Raw genomic sequence first — 21,129 nt, forward strand, 5'->3', positions numbered from 1 at the left:
CCTTCTCCTTGTAACTCTCCCTTTGTTAAGGAAAACAAAACGGATAAGGTTACAAATTCGATGAGCACGTCGAGTTCCGGCCCGATTTCGATTTCCTGCAAAGAAGTACGTTCTTGTTCCTACGCGCAACAAGGATCATCCTTTTGAACAATTTTGCTGCGAGGAGTGGACTCGCCCCACCTGGCAAAGGTTGAAGAAGTCTCATGCCGAGAGGGGGCTCCTATAAATGGTTATCTCCCAACAAAAAGGAAAAATAATCGATGCTTCGTGGTGTACCAAATGATGAGAGTTAATAGGAGCTACTTCAATGGAACTGACGCACACGAGCTTTATGTCGGAACGAATGCCACATCATGCGTGGTCTCTTTACCCATGCCATGGAAGAAGCTACGCGTGGGCGCTGTTTTATTGAATGGGTCATCGGGATGAACCCTACCACTGTTTGTCCGCTTCATTCCTGTGTGATGACCCCCTAGGGGGGAACACTTAATTTCGTTTTCAAATGGGAAGAGACGAACAAAAAGAAGTCATTTTTTTTTCGCCGCATTGTTGTTACACATATTGATGTATATATATATATGTATGTACTTCCGTATATATACATGTTTTCCCATTAGACGTCGCTTCGTGGAATGAGGGGGGCGAGCGCCTTCCCTTTTCCCGTCTGCATGTTTGTTATTTTTCGCGTCGGTTGTTTTGCCTCTCGAAGAGGAGGGCTAGCGAAGGGTGGGCGATTTAAGGAGCGCAAATAAACGTACAAATGTGCCTATATGTACACACGGACACATGCGCGTGGACGGAAGTCCCTATAAAGTGCTTCCCATTCCGGCGAACTGCTCTCCACACGTGTTGAATCTTCAACCCCCCCATCGGGTAGTGGACAAACGGGGATATCACACCGAACAAATCACCTTAACGGCAAGAAGTTTTCTCAAAATTGCGCCGTAAATGTGTGCAAATATTATGACCACAAGAAAAAAAAAAAAATAAAATATAAAAAAAAACAAATAAAACATTTTGGCTAGTCGATACTTTTATCAACCCCTTCGATGGGAGAATTCCCATCCGCCATGTTTAATGTGACTCCCGTGATGCTTCCTCCATTTTGACGTTACGGGGGGACATGCATCTCATTGGGGCCCATACAAATAAGTTACCCCCACGGGGAGGGGGGGGATAGTTTCTGATGTGGTTCCCCAACTTTTATGGAAGAAAATTACCCACTAAGTTATGTGTAGCAGTGAAAGCGAATCGGCAATTGTGTCGGTCAGGGGAAAAAAATAAAACTCAGTTGCAATTCATAGAATGTGAGAGTACAACAAATTGATATTTTGTCCTCTAGTTTGAGGGTGCCCTTTTTTTCTTTTTTTTTGTCCCTCCTCCTTCTTTTGCCCCTCGATGTAACATAGGTACGAGATGATCAAACGGGGGACTCGCGCAAGGTGCATTCAGCCGTTTAATCTTACATGCACCCGCGTAGTTCTCTGTACGTAATTCCTCCATGTGGGTGCGTTTAAGTGGCCTTTTTCCCTCAAAATGTTTTTCTCACAGGGGTGGATTCTTCATTTAATAAGGAGCTATCATCACATAGGTACGTTTTTTACCCGCATGCAAAAGTGAAAAATGCACGCAACAGGAGCGATATATCTGTAGGCTCAGCCTCCGCACCAAATGTGGAACCTGTGACGTCGCCACGGAGGGGGAGAACACTGTGCTATTGGAGGCGCCTCCCCTACACGACGTGGCAAAGTTGCAAGCACGCGAGGTATACGCTCCAAGTGCGTGAAAGGAAAAAATAAAAAAAAAAAAGAGCTGAAAAAAAGTCGCGTTGTGCTAGAAAAAATTGCCCTCCCTTTTGAGAAGGACGACCGAAAAATTTGTTAGCCATTTTGGAATTATTTTCAAACCATTCGCAAGAGATTCGCAAGATTAGCAGCATATTTTAATACCACTGGCAGAAGAAATTGTCAGCGTTTTTCCTACATCTTGCCTATTCTTCGCCGACGCTTTGCTCACGCGTTGCCGACGCTTTTCCCACCCGCGGATCATCCCCCCGCGCGTACGTATGCCGCTTTCACCAAGCGCGACGGAGCCACGCAGCTGAGCAACCGAGCAAACCAAAAAAAACCGCACTGCAAACCATGAGCCTATCAAAGTTTGCCAGATCCACCTTGCAGATAAACAAAGCATGCGGGGTAGTGGAAGCACAGACGAAGAACAGAGTAGCGGAGGCCACGTGTAGAGGGCTGCGAAAGATTAGCAGCGGTAACAATATGCATAACAAATGGTACGCTCAATTAATGGCCAAAGAACTGAGCAAGAGTGGAAGATTTGTGAAACATTTTACCACCGCAGGGGAAACAAGCTATGAATTTAAAGCAGAGACGAAGAAGCTGCTACAAATAGTTGCCCATTCGCTTTATACTGATAAAGAAGTATTCATTAGGGAGCTTATTAGTAACTCCTCCGATGCGTTGGAAAAAAGGAGATTCACTCAAACAGCGTCAATAAGAAGTGTAGACGAGACCATAGCTAATGAAGCGGCTGAGATCCCTCTGCACATCAAGGTATCTGCAGATGCGAAGAGAAATTTGTTCATAATTGAGGACAGCGGAATTGGTATGAACAAAGAGGAGGTGATTGAGAACTTGGGAACGATAGCGAAAAGTGGCTCTCTGAACTTCCTAAACGCGTTAAAGGAGAAAAGCAGTAACGCAACTGAGGAGAGTAAAAACTGTTCGGAGCAGTCAGGTGAAAGGGGGGACATTTCCAAGCCTGCAGATAATATCATAGGACAGTTTGGTGTTGGATTTTACAGCTCCTTCGTCGTTTCAGATGAAGTGGAAGTGTTCACACGATCACATGATGCTAACTCAGTTGGTTATCACTGGAGGTCGGATGGGAATGGCACTTTCACGCTGAAGGAAGTGGAGGACCTCCCCAGGGGTACCAGAATTGTCTGTCACCTTAAGGACAGCTGTAAGGAATTTTCAGACATCCATAGGGTTCAAGAAATTGTGGAGAAATTTTCCTCCTTCATTAACTTCCCAGTGTATATTGTGAATCGGAAGAAGGACATAAAGGGAAGCAACCGCTTAGTGAAAGGGGACGACGTGGCGGATGAGAAGTCCCCTCTCCCACAAGAAAAGGGACTTCAAGGGGAGAAATCCATCGACGGAGCAGCCATCGACGGGGCAGCGATCGACGGCACGGCAGAAGTGGACGCCACCACCGCTGCGGATACGCCTAAAGGGGACAACACAGAGAGCTTCATCGAAGAGGAAGTGCAGATAAACAACCAGAAACCGCTATGGTGCAAAGAACAAGTGACGGAGGAAGAACACGCGAGGTTTTTCAAATTTTTAACAAAGAAAAAGAGCTACGATGATGAGAAGGGATATGTGTACAAAGTGCTATACAAAACCGACGCGCCAATGTCCATAAAGAGCGTCTTCTACATCCCGGAGGAAGCTCCATCGAGGTTATTCCAGCAGAGCAACGAAATTGAAGTCTCCCTTTACTGCAAAAAGGTGTTAGTGAAGAAGAACGCAGACAATATAATTCCAAAGTGGCTGCACTTCGTCAAGGGAGTAATCGATTGCGAGGACATGCCACTGAATATCAGCCGAGAAAATATGCAGGACAGCACTTTGATAAGTAAAATCTCCAGAGTAGTAGTAACGAAGATTTTGAAAACACTAGAGAAAGAAGCCACAAATGATGAGGAAAAGTATCGGAAGTTTTACACCAACTATAGTTACTACCTGAAGGAGGGAGTGCTGGAAGACTCATCAAACAATTTTTACAAAAAAGTGCTGATGAATCTATTGCGATTTTACTCCATCCAAGAAAGGAAAAACATTTCACTTAAAGATTATGTAGACAAATTTAAAAGCGGTCAGAAAAAAATATACTACTTCTCCGTGAACGAGTTAGATGTAGCTTTGTCCTCTCCCTACATGGAGCCTTTCAAAAAACAGGGGGTCGATGTTCTTCTTCTTTTTGAAGAAATCGATGAGTTTGTTCTGATGAATCTGCAGGACTTTAATGGGGCCAAGTTTGTTTCTATAGACTCCTCCCAGAGTGAGGACTTCGACGAGGAGCTGCTCCATGGCAAAAGGGGGGACGGGGCTAAAGGCGGCGACAAGGGCGAAACTTCCAACCAGGCACAGAAAAATGCGATATTTAATGATACCCAGAAGAGTGAGTTAGCCAAATATTTCAAAGACGTCTTAGGTTCTAAATGCTCAGATGTGAAATTCTCCGACCGTTTAACAGAATCCCCTGCTGTGATCACTGGATTTTTATCCCCAACGCTGAGGAAGGTTATGAAGGCTACCATGAAGAATGCCTCATTCCAGGAAAATAACATGTTGCATAATTTACCTGCCACGTTGGAGCTAAACCCCTCCCATACCATCGTCACGTCGATTTTTCACCTCAAAAATACCAACCAGGAGGTGGCAAAGCTTCTAGTGCAGCAGCTGTATGATAATGCCTGCATCGCTGCGGGCATTTTGGAAGACCCTCGCTCGCTCCTCACAAAATTGAATGAACTGCTTCTGCTCACTGCGAGGTATGCTTACCATTATGAGAAGAACGCCGATGGGGTGACCCATGTCCAGGAGGACCACTCCCCCAATGAACTGAGCGACACCAGGGACCCCTGCGAGGGCGACGTAGACAGGGTCCTCTCCCCCACGGAGGCTAGCCCCGCCCAGGCGGACGAAGAGGACAACTCCGCCAAGGAGGCCCACGCGTCCAAATTATGATCCACGCGTCGAAGTGACCCAGGTCTGTGAGCACAAGTTCACGGGGCTCTACGCACCAGGGGGGACTCTAAAGTTGTTAAAATACACCTGCATTTTTATCCCCCAAAAGGTGTAGAGGGGGAAACTATTCATATCCGTTTCACGCACTGTAGCATTACGTACCACTGTAAATGTTTTTTTCTTTTTTTTTCCTCCTGCGTGCCCCGCGGGGACGCTCTCAACAAACGCGTTTAAGAGACGTCTTGGACAGACTCTCTAAACAGACGCCTTCTTAAAAATAACCTTTAAATGAAAAAAAAAAAAACGACGCTTTAAAACTTTTCAAATAAGTTGGAAAAACATAAACGCGCCCCCGCCTGCAAAAGGATATTTCACAAAAAAAAAAGAAGTTTACCCGGGGATGGCGTGACCAGTTGGATAGGGCGAAAAATGGGCAAACCTACAAAAGCGGTCACACGTACCATCCACCTCTGCATCCTTGAGCGAGGGGACCACTTCGCCTAGCAGTGAGACGAAGTCAGTGTGCTTCCCATTTGGCACGCCAACTGCTTCCTCCCTCAAATGAGCGATCCCAACTTCTTGCTACTCTTGCTTTCCTCCATCAGGGAGTCCTGCGCGGAGACCACTCTCAGGATGTTCTTCTTGCTGCTCTCTTGCAGTTCCCCTGTCACTAGGATCTCGTCCAGCAGATAGTACGCCTTGTGAAAGTTAAATATTAAATCCAACTCACACACATTGCCAAAGTACTTGTCCAAAATTTCTACATAGTGATGGATGATTTCCAGCGTAATTAGTTCGTTGTCTCCTTTGTCGATGCACGCGATGAAGAAGAGGCTGGCGTATCTGGAAGCACATAGGGGGATGGAAGCAAATGTGGGGGGTGGAAGCACACCGTCTTGGGCGCTTCCTCATATGCGTTCATTCACTCAGGAACACAAGTGGGCAAACCTTTTAAACACGAGCTTGTATTCCCTCCACTCGACAAAGTTGCAGAGTTTGGGCGTCCTGTTCAGGGTAATCTGGGACGTCTCCCGAATTATTTTCGCCTTCTCCTTTTGCGACAATGGGATGTACCATTTCGCTAGTCTCGTTTTCCCCTGCCGACTGATGAGCAGCACGAAGTGAATCATACTTCGAGAGGGTGTAAGTGCGGGCAGAGAAAGCAGGAAAAATCAGGCGGCGCGTCGAAGGAAAGCAGCAAAGAGGGAACTATGTACCTATATATCTACTTTTGGCATGTATACATATGTATGCGAACTGATGTGCTTTTATTTTGCGCCTTCCTGGGAAGCTTCAACCAAACGTGCAGTTTCGCGTCCCTCAAAATGGAACAGGCAAAAAATGGGGGGTGAAGAAAAAAAGTTAAGCAGCTGAACGACAGAAAAGAAAAAAAAAAAAAAAAGAGCGCGTTAGGCAAGCACCAACTTTTCACGGCTGTTAAAATTTTAAGCGGAGGAAAAATCCTCAACGCGTAGTTATGTATTATGCATACAGTTATGGACCATCCCTAGCTCCGTTTTGTCGCGATGTGAAGTCCCCCAACGGGATGTGCCCCTCTTTGTGAAAAAAAAAAGAAAAAAAAAATACCTCTTGACCCCCGTCACCGTTGTCTAGTAAAGAAAGAATTTAAAGCAAAGAAATAGCCTGAGTGTGGGGGGTGGGTGGCGAGGCGGCAAATCATTTTCACCCTCATGCATAACGAAACAATTTTGGGGAAATCCAGTTTGACGTGGCTCCCACAAGCAGCAAAAACTTCCCAGCGCAGATCGATAACAGTTTGTCAGTCAGCAGAGGGGTGGCTCACCTTTGGCAGACGAACGGAGGGAGTTACCTCCATTTGGTGAGAATCAACTGTGAGATGGAAGGAGGGAGGTGATCTGTTTTTTTCCATCCAATACGCTTTCCTGTCCAGTAAGTTTAGTCCTCTTCAGGAGAGTACAACCCCTATCAACCTGCATGCACCTTTTTTTTTTTGAGCCAACCTTATGACAGCACCGTTTCATAGGTAATTTTCGAAAGGACGGAACGGGGCGCAGAAAAAAGAACGTAACAAATTTGTCATGGGGGATAATTCGGTATCACTTTCACAGATGAGTAAAAATGGATGAGGAAAAATTGCTGTGTCTGTTAAGGTAGACCTCTGTGTACCCATCCGTGGAAACAAATCCAAGTGGTCTTTTTCTCGCCCGCTTGGTCCACCAGATCAACGCTTCACCGCGTAACTAGGGATCGCACAAACGAATGGGGAGATTACACGATTGAAGGTAGCCACTTCGCCTTAGTTGCTGCACATTCTTCCATACTTAACATTTGCAGGTAGTTCTGCAAATTGACTCCTTTCTCATGTCAATACTGAGAAAAATGCATTTTTCTGACATAACAGTTTGCACGGTTGATGCGGAAAAAGAAAAAAAGAAAAACGAAGCAACACTCCCAAAATGGATATTACTCACCCGATGCTAAGCGCAACGCGGGTAAAAAAAGCTTCCGTTTTAATTTTTCCCTACCTCTCGTTAGAGGACACATATATATACAATTTAAAAAGCCAAGTTGACCAAGTGTGGAACACAAATTCGTGCGTTGGAGAAAAAAAAAAAAAAAGAATTTGCAAAGTGAGATAAAAATGAAAAACGAGTGGCTTAAATCTGCTCTATTCGCCAGGTTCACGGTCTTTTTTTTTCCTTTTAATCAAACATGTGGCAGTGTTGCCTCCTATTTTTCCATTATATAATATTGTTGACCCATTTGTTATGTCGTATATCCTTTAACCCCATCATCCTTTGCTTCACGAGGAGCGGAAAATATTTCGAATCGCTGGTAAATTACGGATTAAAATTTCCATTGAACGGTGGGAAATTTTCTTTTATTGGATGTTTCCTGTTCCTCTATATTTTGTACTCATTTTTTTTTTGAAAAAAAAAGAATCTTAAAAAAAAGCTATACAAAAAAAAGAACAAAAAAACAGCAATCTCCCAGTTGGAATTCCTCTATATATACATTTTTAACCGCACCATCTGGATACGTGCTCTTCTACAGGAATGCATACGAAGAGGTTATACATAGCATTACTATCCAAAGGCATGGACCCGAACGTATGCTTTGTATGCCTCGTTTTTGTAAGTTTCCGTTTGATGGCACCCATTGTAAGCGTTTCATTTCTTGGTGCAGTTACATATGCGTAAAAAGCGCGCTCATCTATTTAAGCATATATTGTACAGTCCAGTACAGTGCAATACAGCACAGTGCAGCCCATACGTATGTAGAAATTTTATCCGTTTTCTCTCTTGGCCGCACGCATTTTGATAAAAAAAAGGCGAAGGCAGAGGGAGTAATTATTCGATGCATTGAAAGATTCGCATTTTAGCAGGTCCCCTGTTGCATGACGGACGAGCAAAAAGAAGCGCGTAGAAAAGTGACGAATTGGGTGATCAATCGGGTGAGGAACGATCCACGAAAGAGTTACTAACAAGCAATAAACGATTTACTAACGAGATATTGAACGAATGATCTCGACTGACTGCCCAACACGACAACGAATCAAAGAGCCAGGCCCAACCAGTAGCGGGCCGCGATCGAACAATCTGTTGGCTCCCGTGAAGAGGAAGAAACCCTAGCAACAGGGATGCAATGAGGCAATCCAGTTCTTCCAGAGAATCACATAACATTCTACAACAAAAATACGTCCATCACCCACAGCTTCGCGTCAGCAAACTAAGAGCAATTTTTTTGTGAAAAAATCCCCAGTGGGAAAGGAAAATATGGAGGGGTTGAAGGCATCGTCCGATTATGTATACCCAAATGATATGTGTGAACTTATTAGAGATATGACCAAAATTTTGGAAAATGAAACCATATCAGAAAATGATAAAAAAAAAATTTGGGACATTGTAAATAATGTATATGAACAGTGGACCGAAGTAGCCGAGATGGAGAAAGAAAAAGACAAAAAGGATTACTACAAAATCATTTCCCTTTTGACGCTACTCATGTCAACCAACTGGTTTACGGAGGAGAAGGAAGAGCTAGAATTAATAGTGAACGAAATATATTATAATTATGTAGGGCTGGCCCAGACTTTCCCGGAGGAGGACCTCACGCAGGCCGTCCAAAACTCCTTGGGCGCGAAAATAAAGAAGGTAATTCGAAAAAAAGAGGGGTGGAGGCGGCTGCATGTTTATGCTACGCCAATGCGTAACAAATGAGCAAACCGCGCCAGCAGAATTGAGTCGTTTGTGGGTCTACCCCTCTGCAGTATGGAAGATGTGTCTGCCAAATGGCTAGCTGTTTTTTTTTTTCTTTTTTACATAATAAATGGGAAAAAAATATGAACGGGTCAGGCGAAAGTGCACACTTTGCGCACATTTGCACTTGTACATAGGCGCATACATATACACATATATATATATTTGGTGTGTTTTTTCTCTTTTCTTTCCCCACAGTGCACAGTGAACAAGGGCGACTTGACCGTCGAATTCGAAAAGGGTGACTACGGCGAAGGCCCGTTCAACGGGAAGCTCGTGCTAGATCTAAACAATGGCCTTTTCTTGCACAAGGAAAAGGAAATTTTAAAGTATAACGGGAAATTGCCCGCCGACGCGTACGAAATCGAGCTTGCCCTGAGCTCCTTTGACTGGAAGCAACACGAGAGAAAGAAACGATAGGCGTCGCACGGTACAAACCGCTGGAGGAGCTACTCCTCTTCGTGCGCTGCGCGTGATGCGATAATACTGCCAATCGGACAATCTGCCAATCGGACAATCTGCCAATCGGACAATCTGCCAATCGGGCAATCTGCCAGTCGGGCAATCTGCCAATCGGACAATCTGCCACTCCGCTCCATCTGATGACCCCACATCGCCCGCGTCCAACTCTACCCGGCCGCTCGGCCCCTTTTTCTCACCACTCCATTCCGTTCGTACCGATATATATTTTTAAGCCACATAATTCTGCACTTGATTTTATGCTACTACCCCCCGCCTTCCATTTTGGTAAAATAAATTGTGTCCATTTTTACGACAGCTCCCCATTCGCTTATCCAGTCTGTTTTATTTTCTTTTTTCTGATTTCTGTGTACCCCTTGTTTTTATACCTTCTTTTCGTCGATTCTTTTTTCTTATTTTTTTTGGGCCTTCTTTTTTTCGGCATTTTTTCCTTTTTTTTTTTTCATTCAAGTTTTCCCCCCAGTGGGAGTGAGTCAGCCTGCGCTTGGTCGTATCCCCAGCGCAGCCACTTTTTCGAAATACTCCCCATATAGTATGCCCTATTGATGAAGCTCCTCTCCCTGTCCGGAACACTCCACTAATTAACCCTTTCGTGAATTAATCACGTGTTGTTTTTTTTCGAATGCAAGTCTGTTTTAAAATTGGCCCCCTTTGTCGCCATCCGTCAAATGTATGCAACGTAGTGTGCATCGCAGCGAAGTGTACAGTATCGTTGTGCAACAAAGTAAAACCTGCAACGTTTCACTGTGTAGGGATTTCCCAAGCGGGGCTGAAGATTCCTCACCTATTGGTATGCTAGAGAAATATAAAAAAAGGAAACATTTCCGTGATGCAGGAGCACAAGACGCAATGTATGTGTCGATCGGAAGATGCATACCCTACCGCTAAACGTTACTGTTGCAGTTGTGTACCTACTGCATAGGCGTATAAACGATTAGACAATGACAGAGATGCATATATCTTCTTCACATACACAGGGTAAGGTGTCTGTGTTTTGTGCGACCTCTCCCTGTGCCGCGTAACTTCAGTGCGTATCTCCGAAAATTTTCTGTATCCACTTGTTGGGGTCGATACGTTCCAAGTCTAGCAGCTGGGCCGTTCCGTTTGATCGACCCTTGCATAGGGGTGAGTCGCATTTACGGGTGAAATCACTACGGGGTAATGTCTCCCTGTTTCCTTCCACCTGGTTGCCAAACTTCTCATGCGATTGGCTTCGCATATTTGCGGAATCTTTTTGCTTGAGCTTTAAATAGTCTCCACCTCCGTGGCCATCGTTCTTCCTCAGGAAGGTTCTCCTACTGGGGTGCTCTGCAGGGGGTCGCAAAAAAAAAGAAAAAAAAAAAAAAAAAAAAAAAAAAAAAAAAAACATGAAATAAAATAAATAAAATAAAAGGGTCATGAACGCGTGCGCACGTGGGGGTTCCTAAGGAGGCATGGTGCTGCACACGCTACTGTGCATTCGTTCACGCGCCACAAATTAATTGCCGAACAGGCAAACAACAGGTGATCTCCTCATTCGAGGTTGCCATTTTACCATTGGACTCATCCCCTTTCTTTGCCAGCCTTTCCAAATTTCTCTTCCTAGTGGCCACTTCCGTGTCGCTGAAATTTCCTTTCTTTTTCGGTATCGATGCTATCCGTCTGGTGTATCCATTGATTGCATTTCCTTTGTAGGAAGAAGAATCCATACTCTGTACATTCTCATGTAAAACATAGCGATTAGGATTGGAACCGTCCTCCATGTTACTACTCCGTTTGTCTAATTGCATTCCTCGTTCACCACCTTTCTTTATTGTTACTTTTACTCTGAATAGACTATCCGATTTGTTGGTTTCTCTGTTCTCAGAGTCACCATTTGTAACTGAGCTGATTCCCATTGTGTTTTTTCCTACGGTGGGGGAGGTTTCCCTCTTTTCGTCCCTCCGTGTGCTTGAATAGGAATCGCCTTCCCTTTCCCTATTTTTTGTTTGTACGTCCCCCCGTTCGCATCTTTGCTCGTCCTTCTGCTCCTCATTACGATCGTACTGACTCTCATCGATGTGTCGTTTCGTTTCATTTAGTGGAGATATGAACGTATCTTCCGTGTTAATCCATTCATGTGAAGTGGGATTACCCTTCTTCACGATGCTTCCTAAATGATAGGTAATTTTTATTCCACCTTTTTGTTCATCTTCACCGGATTTGTTTTCATCCATGAGGTCTTTTTTCCCTTCGTCTGTTCTTCCCCCACTTGACTCATCCTCCGTTTCGTCGCCCGATCCTGCATAGCCACCGCGCTCTACACACTTTTTGATTTCCCTCCGAATGATGTCACTTTCTTCATCACTTATGTTCTCCCCAAGGATAACATTCCTCCTTGCGTGAGCCTTCAATGGTTGGATGCTTTTTTCTAGGACGGTCAATGTGGATACCCTGTTTTTATAGGACAGCGACCTGAGCCTTTTATTGTTCGCGGCGTATCGGCCGGCTCTCCCCCTCCACGATTTGGAGAAAAACTTGGGGATAAGGTTGGGGATGGACTTTTGGGCGGCTCCCCGGTTGCTTCGTCCATTTGTCAGCTTATGGGAGCGTCTTTCCTTTACTGCCGCGTCGAGGGGTCTTCTCGGTGAGGCGGTGTTAACGGAGTTGTGTTCGCTTGGTTCTCCTGATTGGTCTGGTTTTCCTGCCTCGCCCAACTGGACCAGTTGGCTACCCACTCTTCTCCTTCCAGCCTGTTCACTGCAATTCCGCGCTGCTTTGTGCTCCCTCTTGCCGAAGCCACCGTCCGACTCTTCATTTGAGGAGTACAAGTTCACGTTGCTGAAGCTGCTGACGTGACCCTTCTTGTGGCCCCCCCGGGTTGTATCCCTCCAGGCCCCAGACAGAAGCGTCATATTGTACGTTCCACTTGGACGATGCCTTTCACGTCTGAGGGTTCTTGAAAGGGTAGCGCCTTCCCACTCAGCGCTGCTGGGAGATTCGTCAGAAGCGTCACCATAGACACGATGGCTGCCAACCTCAGAATGGTCACTCACCAGACGGCTGTACTTGTCCCTTGCCCTTTCCCTCAACAGAGCTCTCCTCTCCATCATGCTGGCAATGGCCCTTTCGAACTTCCTCTTTTCGTAGAGCTTCCTTTTCCTTTCAATGTAGAATTTTTTCTGAAGCAGATCGTTTGTGATTTTCTCCTTCTCCAATTCCTCATCAGATGTGGTTGCAGCTTTTCTTTCCTCGCCAGACCGATCTGTATCACAGCTTTGGATGGGTCCCCTCGGGGCAATATTTTTAATGTACACACATACTCTGCTAGGTCTGGGCTCAGAATTTCTCAATTCGTTGAGGCAAACATCGGGAAAGTTCCCAATGGAGGGGTCATAGGTATCAGCATTATATGTGGGAAAGCTCTCCCTACGGATTCTAGACCCAGTGAGGGATGCACTAGTAGGGGTCTCTCCTGGTGCCTTGTAAACCCAGGGGGGGTAACCCTTCGGGATCAGAATTGCTTTGTTCACGTTTCCATCGAGGTAGAGTGGGGGTTGTCCTCCTGCTAGGGGACTAGACCATCCCATAGTTAACTTATCCATGTGATTATATCTTCGGGGGGGTCTCCCATCCCATCCACTTGGTTCTTTCACCCCATCGTTACGACTGCGAGGTGATGCTTTGGCCCCGTTCAAATGAGTCACCCCCCCTATAAAGGGGCCATTTCGACGGGGTTCGCTTAACTGCTCTTTTAATATGGTCCCATTTAGTCCCCCACGGGATCTTCTCGTTCGCAGAAACTGCTTGTAATTCTGCATAACTTGGGTCATTCCGGGGTCGCCATTCCGTGACACTCTTTTGAAAGACGTTGCATCTGTGTTGGTGCTAGCATGTGTCTCCGTGATCGCCACTACCGCTTTGGCGGATTTGGCGGCTTTTTCCGCTTTGTTCACTTCGTCCTCTTTGTCCACGTCCTCCACTTCGTCCGATTTGTCCGCTTCCCCACTGTCATCACTTCGACTTTGCGTCTCTTCACCGCTCCCGTCTGGCCCCTTCAAATCGCAGTACGAAATGGAGAACTTCCCTTTTTCCCCTTTCCAAGGTGAATTACTCCCCTGCGTATCTTCCGGGGAAGCATTCTTCTTCCCTTCCAGTATACTGATGACACGCTCAACATCGGAGTCCACATCGCATTTAGCAGCTTTCTCAAAATCGTCGTCATTAGTTTGCACCTGTACATCTTTGCGTGCCTTTTTGGTGAGTTGAAATATGTTTTTTTTTTCCCCTCCAGTTTTCTGACTACTAAGGTGGACTGTTTTTATGGATGCCTTTTCGAAAGAGGACATATCAATAAGAGATACAGTATAATTTGGTTTGCTTCCCTTACTCACTTGTTTCTTACCTTCCTCATTCCTGTCTTTACTGGTGTCCCCATTTTGTAAAAGGTTCACTCTCCTTTTGGCGTTAACTTCAGATGCAATGGGAGGAAGATGTTCCCCTTTTTCGTTTTTTTCGATGACGGGCATTTTCAACCTCTTAAGCGTATTGAGTGTGTTCAGCTCATTGTCTGTGTGATTGCTGCTGCTCGTGACGTACCTGTTTTTGTACAAATTGAATATCAGCTCTTTCGGGTTGTTCTTCTTCGTATAAAGCAGTGTATGATTCAGATCGTTCGGATTGGCTATCTCCACCATGTTTTTTCTCTTCGATTCGAAATAGTCATACATTCGGTTTCTCCCTGTCGTGTGGCTGTTGTTTAGGGTGTACCTGAGGTATGTGTTGAGGCTTTTGTTTTGCGCGAGGGGGGACAGATGTTGCTGAGGCAGCGATTGCTGAGGTAGAGGTTGATCTGGCTGCCCCCCACCCCCCGCGTCGTCTCGTCCTTCCGGTCGCTCCTCCGCTGTTGCCCCTTGGAGGTAATCCAGCTCGGGGTACAGGACATGCAAGGGGGAGTTCTTCAAATAGGGCGGAATTTTAATATTCGTGTTTTCCTCAAACTTTATCGAATTAAGGACATTCTCTAGTTTGTTTGTCTGGAAGTTGCTATGCACACTGTCTACGGCAGTGTTGTATGTTCTATTGGACATAATAATCTTGTCGTAGAGAATCCCCTTTCTAAATTCATTATTCACGTCGTGGTCCTGTGTACCTTCCTTTGACATAAAGACAACCCCATCGTCGGGGTTGACTTCACTTGCGTACACATACTGGTGCAGTTCCTTGGCATTTCTCTCTCTCAGTGGACCCTCCTCCGGGGAAGCCACATCATCCTGGAGGCCTTCACCCCGCCTGTCCAACGGTGTGCTGTTCTCAAACGGGTTGCTGCTCTTTAGGAGGCAGCTTGAGTTTTTCAAAATAACGGACGAACACATCAGATTTTCTCTTATGCTGCTGCAGGACCTGTTCCTAGCAATTTCGAACTTATTCTTTGCGCTCAGCATGGTGAGGAAGCGGTGAGGAAGCGGCGAGGAGGCGGTGAGTCACAAAAAGGTGCGCCAAATAAATCATCCCAAAGGGTGTGACAAAAAAACAAAGAAATAGTATAGGGGCATACGCATGTGTCCACTTGGACGTTTGTTCACGCGCTCTCCCCGTTTGTCTAAAGAAAAGAAAGCCTTTTTTCCGCGCGACCCCCCGGAGAGACTCCAAAGGGAAGAAATAAAACGGAAAAAGAGACGCAAAAGGAAACGCAAAAATAAAGGGAAGAAGAAACGCCAAAAGAAATGCAAAAAAATATATAACAAAATATATAACAAAATATATGACAAGATATATAGCAAAACCTTTGTGACGAAACAGAAACAGTGTGCAACAAAATACCCCGGAGGGACGCGCAATCGCGACGTAGCCTTTTTTGCGAAGGCCAGGGACGACAAAGCAGAGGCAGACGAGCCGCGGCGCCCCGTCGCTGCAGCGAAAGGTGCGCAGTGGGAGTACACACAAAGGGGAGAAAAAAAAAAAAATGCAGCATAAAAATAAGTGCATTACAACTGAGGTGCCTTCATTTGAAGGGGTTAAAAAAGCGTGGGTGGTGAAGGCTGATTGATGCGCCTTTTTTTTTTTTTTTTTCTTCTTTCTTTTTTACTCCACGATAGTCTCCCCCATCTCTGCATATATGCATATGGGGAGAGCTCCGTAGAGAGGAGGCCATAGCGGAGTGAGCGCTTCCTCGTCGTCCAGATTTAGCAGCGACGGACTACCATTTCGCCATAATGCTATTCGTGGCTTTACAAAAAAAGGCGAAGAATAGCAACCTATAAGAGAATACATACCAGGTGGGATATACATACCACGATGATCACTACCCCTGGAGAGTCATCTGCAGTGCAGCATCTCCGTGAATGACACGTGGATCACGTTGGCCACATGGAGGAACATAACACAGTGAGGAGTGCCGGCAGGAGCAGCGTTGGGAGCAGCGGCGGGAGCAGCGGCGGGAGCAGCGGCGGTGTGAGCAACTGCCCGTCCAGCGATAGGCGTATCATCAAACTGGCGGAGGAAGACATCAACCGAATCGCAGCCGGAGAAGTCATTATCCGTCCATGCAACGCGTTAAAGGAGTTGATCGAAAACAGTCTGGACGCGAACTCAACGAGAATCAGTGTGCACCTGAACAAGGGAGGACTGAAATCACTACAAATAATAGACAATGGAGATGGCATACATAAAGATGACCTTCAAATTGTATGCGAACGATTCACGACAAGCAAGATAACGAACCATAAAGATATCCGGTCAATTAAAACTTTCGGATTTCGAGGAGAGGCATTATCCTCCATTTCGCACGTCTCCTATTTGACCATAACGACGAAGAAGAGGGATGCCCCCTTCTGCTACACCTGTTCCTATAAGGATGGGAAACCAACACAAGAAGAACCCACCGTCTGTTCAGGCAAAGATGGAACCATCATACGGTTCGATGATTTATTTTACAATATGAATGCTAGACTAAGGTCTCTAAATCATAATGACGAATACAATAAATGTCTCGAAGTGTTGCAGAAGTATGCCATTCATTATCCCCATGTTGTATTCACGTGTAAGAAATGGCTCAGTAACACCGTCGATCTGAATACTCAAGGGGTGGGTAAAGGGATCGGTGGAATTGGAGGCATATACGTTATCAAAGGGAAGCGGAAGGAACTATTCCAGGAGCTCACAACAATGGGGGAGGATCCCGAAGGGCAGATTGACCTCTCACATGGGGGGAGTAGTACCGTCTCGAATGACACCCCCACAGAGACATACACATATACAGAAATGGAGAGAAAAATCCTCGACGAAGAGAAACACCTCGACATAAATTACGAAACGAATTTGAACAATGTAAAGTTAACCATACAAAAGATATATGGCAGGAATATCTCCAAAGAGCTCAGTTGCATATTCATGAAAGAGAAGATCCCTACCTTCTTCAAATGCTATGGGCTGATAAGTAACCCTACCTATGGAGGGAAGAAGGGAAGTTATATCTTCTTCATAAACGACCGTCTAGTCGAATCGGGGATACTAAAGCGCATGTGCGAAAATCAGTATGCTAACTTCCTTGCTAAGGGAAGCTACCCCTGGGTTTACCTCTCCCTACGGCTCAAGTACGACATAGTGGATGTGAATGTCCATCCGACGAAGAAGGAAGTACACTTCCTCTACCAGGAAGAAATAGCAATGCTCATTTCGAAGCGCATTGAGGAGTTCCTCAAAAATTTCCACAACGCGAGGAGCTTCGGGGCGCCCACGGTCAACATGGTGCAAACAAAGTTCGACGTGTCTTCCATGAAGGTGGAGGTGAAGAGGGAGGAAAGTACTGCGACGAACCAAGGAAGAGGCGATGTCGAGAGGGACACTCCACCCCCCGCCGGCACTGCCCCTAAGAAGCCCTTAGATACCAGACGGGTGCGCACGGATCACAGGCAAATCACCCTGACGAATTACTTCGTGAAGAAGGACGCGGCGAACAACGATGAAGACACGGCGATGGTGGTGTTCGAGGACAAGGAGTACGAAATTCAAAAATTGGAAGCACCCAAGCCGGCTCTCTTCAACGCCAACGTGGAAAAGCATGTGAGCAGTACCAAGTACGACCGATTCTACCCATGTGAATGTGATGATATAAGCAGCGTTAGGAAGCTCAGAAAAATCTGCAAGGAAAAGGAGAAAAAAGAACTGACCGAATGTTTGAGAAACTCCATATACGTTGGAGCAGTGGATAACTTACACAGCCTCATTCAGTACAAAGACAAACTCCTCATGATAAAAATGCCACTAATCATAAAAGAAATCACCTACCAATCGATTCTTAATCGAATTGGCAGAATCCCGCCCTTCAAATTCGACCCTCCAATTCCTCTCTACGATTTGTTACTAGTAGCGATGAGCAACTCTCAGTCAGGTTATTTCGAAAATCCAGACTACGTCACAAAGAACATGGAAAGGATCTGTAACGAGCTGGAACAAGTGTTTTACTCCTATGAGGAAATGTATGCTGATTATTTTTCCCTCATTATTGAGGACGGGTGTGTGTGTACCTTCCCTGCGTGCTGTGGGGAGTATTTTCCTGGACAAGAGTTCCTCCCTCTACTCTTCTTAAGACTAGCCACTCAGATCGATTATGAGAAAGAACTCAACTGCATCAACGGCATATGCTACTTGATCGCCAATTTCTATTCTAAAGTGACACTGCTGGATGATAAGGAGTGGACATACCAAAACGACTTACTCATGCTGAAGGAGAAAGAAATACAAATGTTACAGGGTCAGGCGGCCACCGAAGGGGGAGAAGAACCCCCGGTAGACAGTGACGACCAAAGCTACCACTTCGAAAATGTCTTGGGGGACGAAACCGTTGTGGATGTCAATAAACATCTGGCGGCCTCCAAAAATATAAACCTCGTTTTTGAAAAATACTTCTTCCCCATGATTCAGTTGAACAGCGTGATGAAGGTCCCTGGCACATTCTCCACCAATGGGTACATCATCGAGCTGACCTCCCTCAAGCAGCTCTACAAGATATTCGAGCGCTGCTAGGAGGGGGAATCCTCACTGGAAGGATGCACAATGGAGATGGTACGCTCAACCGTGACATAAAGAAGAAAATAATCCCTCTCCCAATTGGACGATCCGAAGGGACCCATTTTAAGACAGCTCCCTAGAACATTTCCACCCATGACGGAAAAACGGACGAACTTTTAAACGTCTAGCGTCTGTTCTATACACTTGCTCCTCCCCTCCTCTCCTTCCTTCTCCTTCACGACGTGTTTCCTTGGTCAACTCCAACCTCGTCACGGTGGCGTCTTTCTCCACCAAATGAGAAGTGTGAACGGTGGTTTAACCCAATTGGGTTAAATTTGACCATTGGGGGGAGGATCCAACATGGTCATCATTATACTTGCGCCATGGGAAAATCACCCAAGTAGTGTCACTAAAAAGGGGAAGAACTACATTAACGACACGTGCTATTCTGCAAAAATGCAGCGCTTCAATGGGTCAGCCAAAACGGAGAGAAGAAGTGTTTCCCCTTCCGAGTGTACACAAAGGGACACCTCTGACGAACCGCTGGGTGCTGCTTCCTATGTGCACACCGGATGTGGCGTATGTGATCCATTTTGGAATGAGAAGCCAAGTACTACCCATCCGACGTTGGGCTGGCTACTCACTCCAATGTGATGCCCGTAAAGTGGGTATTGTTTTTTTTTTTTTTTTTCTGGCCAGGAGGTTTTGCCCCATTTTGGCTATTTTTCCTCTATTTTAGGAAAAAAATTCTGACCTGTTCATAATTTTTGCGAGCCAAATCAGGCGGGCCCATGTGGAGGGGCAAACAGGAGAGGGCATTCCCGGGCACGTTCATTCAGAAGTTGCCAAAAACAGCAACATGGGAACTCGGTAATGTAAAAGTTTAAACCATCGCATGGGGAATTACCGACGGGGGGAACAAACCTGCAGCTGCATCCCGCGGGTGTACATAACCTGCTCTTCTTTACGTAAACATGTAGAGATAATGCGGACACAGGCGCGAATCGAACCCTATGCCCACCGTACTGGGCTCCTTCCATAGGGTCTATCGAGACTTCGCATTCATTTGCCTCACGGGGGTGAAGCTCGCATAGCGTGAAAACTCTACAACAGTACGCGTTTACTTTACCCACCTTTTGGCGTTTTCCCCTCATACCAACCAACGTAAAAGGCAGAGGTTATTATAGGGACGCCTTTTTTGGGGGGTCCCATAACACTTGGCATCGTCCCGAAACGTTTGTGGCCATTATAGGCAAGAATGAAATTCTCCTTACACTGTTAAAAATGGGCAAACTGCTCCATTCTCGTGTGGCAGCAAAACAACGCGGCAAAGGGGGAATTTTTTTTTTACTTCCAAACAAATTGGCAGTAACGGTGCCAAAAGATAGAAAGCATTCCTCAGCTTCGTCGTCACCTTGGTCACACCCACAACGCACGTCGGCTACTTCACCTAACGTAGCGTGCCATCCTATTGGTCAACACCTCGATCACCGTGCAGATAGCCACCACGGGCTACTCGACACGGTACTTTCCGTTCGCGTCCCCGCGCCTGCACCGTTGCTGCGTAGGGGAGTATTATATTATCACAGAGGATCGCTCCCCACTCACACCAGCCTCCTGTCACATGTGTTGCTCATGTGCGCACGGCACTCCTCCGCTACATAGGCAGCGAGGATGGGAAGGAGTACGTTGCGTACCTGCGCATATATGCTTAATTTATATGCCGCTTAGAATACGCATTGGCCCTGTCATATGTACGCTTGATCGGCCCCGAAAAACGGCGCATACAAATGAATTGAGAAGGGGGGGTAGTATTTTCTACTCCCAGGGCACTGTGCGTGCGAGTTAGCAGTACCGTGCGGCAGGTCACTCTCCATGCTTGTTCTTCCCCCGGAGGTAGGTACGCGCAACGTATGCCTGCCGCAGTGCACACGAGAGTGCCGCGTGGATTTAAGGAAGAAAACTTTCGCAAAGATGGCCGCAAAGATTGCCTCAAAAAAATTGCCATACAATTCCGCACGCATAAATCACCCATTTGCGCTGTATCCGTAACAGAATACCCCACACGGAGATGGAAAAGAAAAAAAAAAAAAGGCTTCCCCCTATAACCAAAGAAGGCATACAAAAAAAAAAAAATACCATACTATATACTATACTCCACCAGTCAACAATTTTTCTTCGCCAAGGATTGTATACCTACCAACTTACGCAATTTGGGGGAAAGGGGTAATTTTTAATTTTTGTATTTTTCCTTTTACTGTTCCTGTTAAGCGAGTTCTCGAGTTCTTTCTTGATTATTTTATTTATTTATTTTTCCCATCCATTTCACATAAACGTAATTTTCACTCCATCGAAGTTGCCTTTTTTTTTTTTTTTTTCTCCCCCTCATCCTTATAAGAAGCCTTTTTAAAAAAAAAGTTTTGCTCTTAACATATTTTGTTTTATTTTTTTTTATTTTATCTTATTTTTTTTTACCCCCCATTTCCTTGGTTTCATTTGCTGCCGCCCCTCTTCAAGTAAGTAAAAGAATGCTACAAATGCGATAGATCGATGTACGTACTGAGAGAAGCCTACCAACTTCGCTGTGCTGAACGTTTATATGCCCCTCCCAACTGAGCAACCAATATCTCCACTCTGCTTGTTCATCCGTTGCGCATATATATGTT

At 45.7% G+C, this 21,129-nt stretch overlaps 5 protein-coding genes across 5 annotated transcripts; 3 read left to right on the plus strand and 2 right to left on the minus strand.

Annotated features, from left to right (window-relative positions):
- Positions 1–2,141: 2,141 nt before the first annotated feature.
- Positions 2,142–4,772, plus strand: C922_04200 (TNF receptor-associated protein 1; the record flags this gene model as incomplete). The annotated part of the gene is made up of 1 exon (XM_008819785.1): positions 2,142–4,772. The coding sequence occupies one exon, from the start codon at positions 2,142–2,144 to the stop codon at positions 4,770–4,772; it is 2,631 nt and encodes an 876-aa protein (XP_008818007.1).
- A 557-nt stretch (positions 4,773–5,329) lies between these two features.
- C922_04201 (AP-1 complex subunit sigma-1) lies at positions 5,330–5,902 on the minus strand (the record flags this gene model as incomplete). Its single annotated transcript, XM_008819786.1, has 2 exons — positions 5,330–5,615; positions 5,721–5,902. The coding sequence occupies 2 exons, from the start codon at positions 5,900–5,902 to the stop codon at positions 5,330–5,332; spliced, it is 468 nt and encodes a 155-aa protein (XP_008818008.1).
- Positions 5,903–8,530: 2,628 nt separating this feature from the next.
- Positions 8,531–9,433, plus strand: C922_04202 (hypothetical protein; the record flags this gene model as incomplete). The annotated part of the gene is made up of 2 exons (XM_008819787.1): positions 8,531–8,908; positions 9,212–9,433. 2 exons carry the CDS (start codon positions 8,531–8,533, stop codon positions 9,431–9,433), a joined length of 600 nt encoding a protein of 199 aa, XP_008818009.1.
- Positions 9,434–10,517: 1,084 nt separating this feature from the next.
- Positions 10,518–14,895, minus strand: C922_04203 (hypothetical protein; the record flags this gene model as incomplete). The annotated part of the gene is made up of 2 exons (XM_008819788.1): positions 10,518–10,801; positions 11,028–14,895. 2 exons carry the CDS (start codon positions 14,893–14,895, stop codon positions 10,518–10,520), a joined length of 4,152 nt encoding a protein of 1,383 aa, XP_008818010.1.
- Positions 14,896–15,820: 925 nt separating this feature from the next.
- On the plus strand, positions 15,821–18,478 carry C922_04204 (DNA mismatch repair protein MLH1; the record flags this gene model as incomplete). Its single annotated transcript, XM_008819789.1, has 1 exon — positions 15,821–18,478. One exon carries the CDS (start codon positions 15,821–15,823, stop codon positions 18,476–18,478), a length of 2,658 nt encoding a protein of 885 aa, XP_008818011.1.
- Positions 18,479–21,129: the final 2,651 nt, after the last annotated feature.

Source organism: Plasmodium inui (assembly GCF_000524495.1).
Source record: "Plasmodium inui San Antonio 1 unplaced genomic scaffold supercont1.20, whole genome shotgun sequence".
NCBI classification, from domain to species: domain Eukaryota; phylum Apicomplexa; class Aconoidasida; order Haemosporida; family Plasmodiidae; genus Plasmodium; species Plasmodium inui.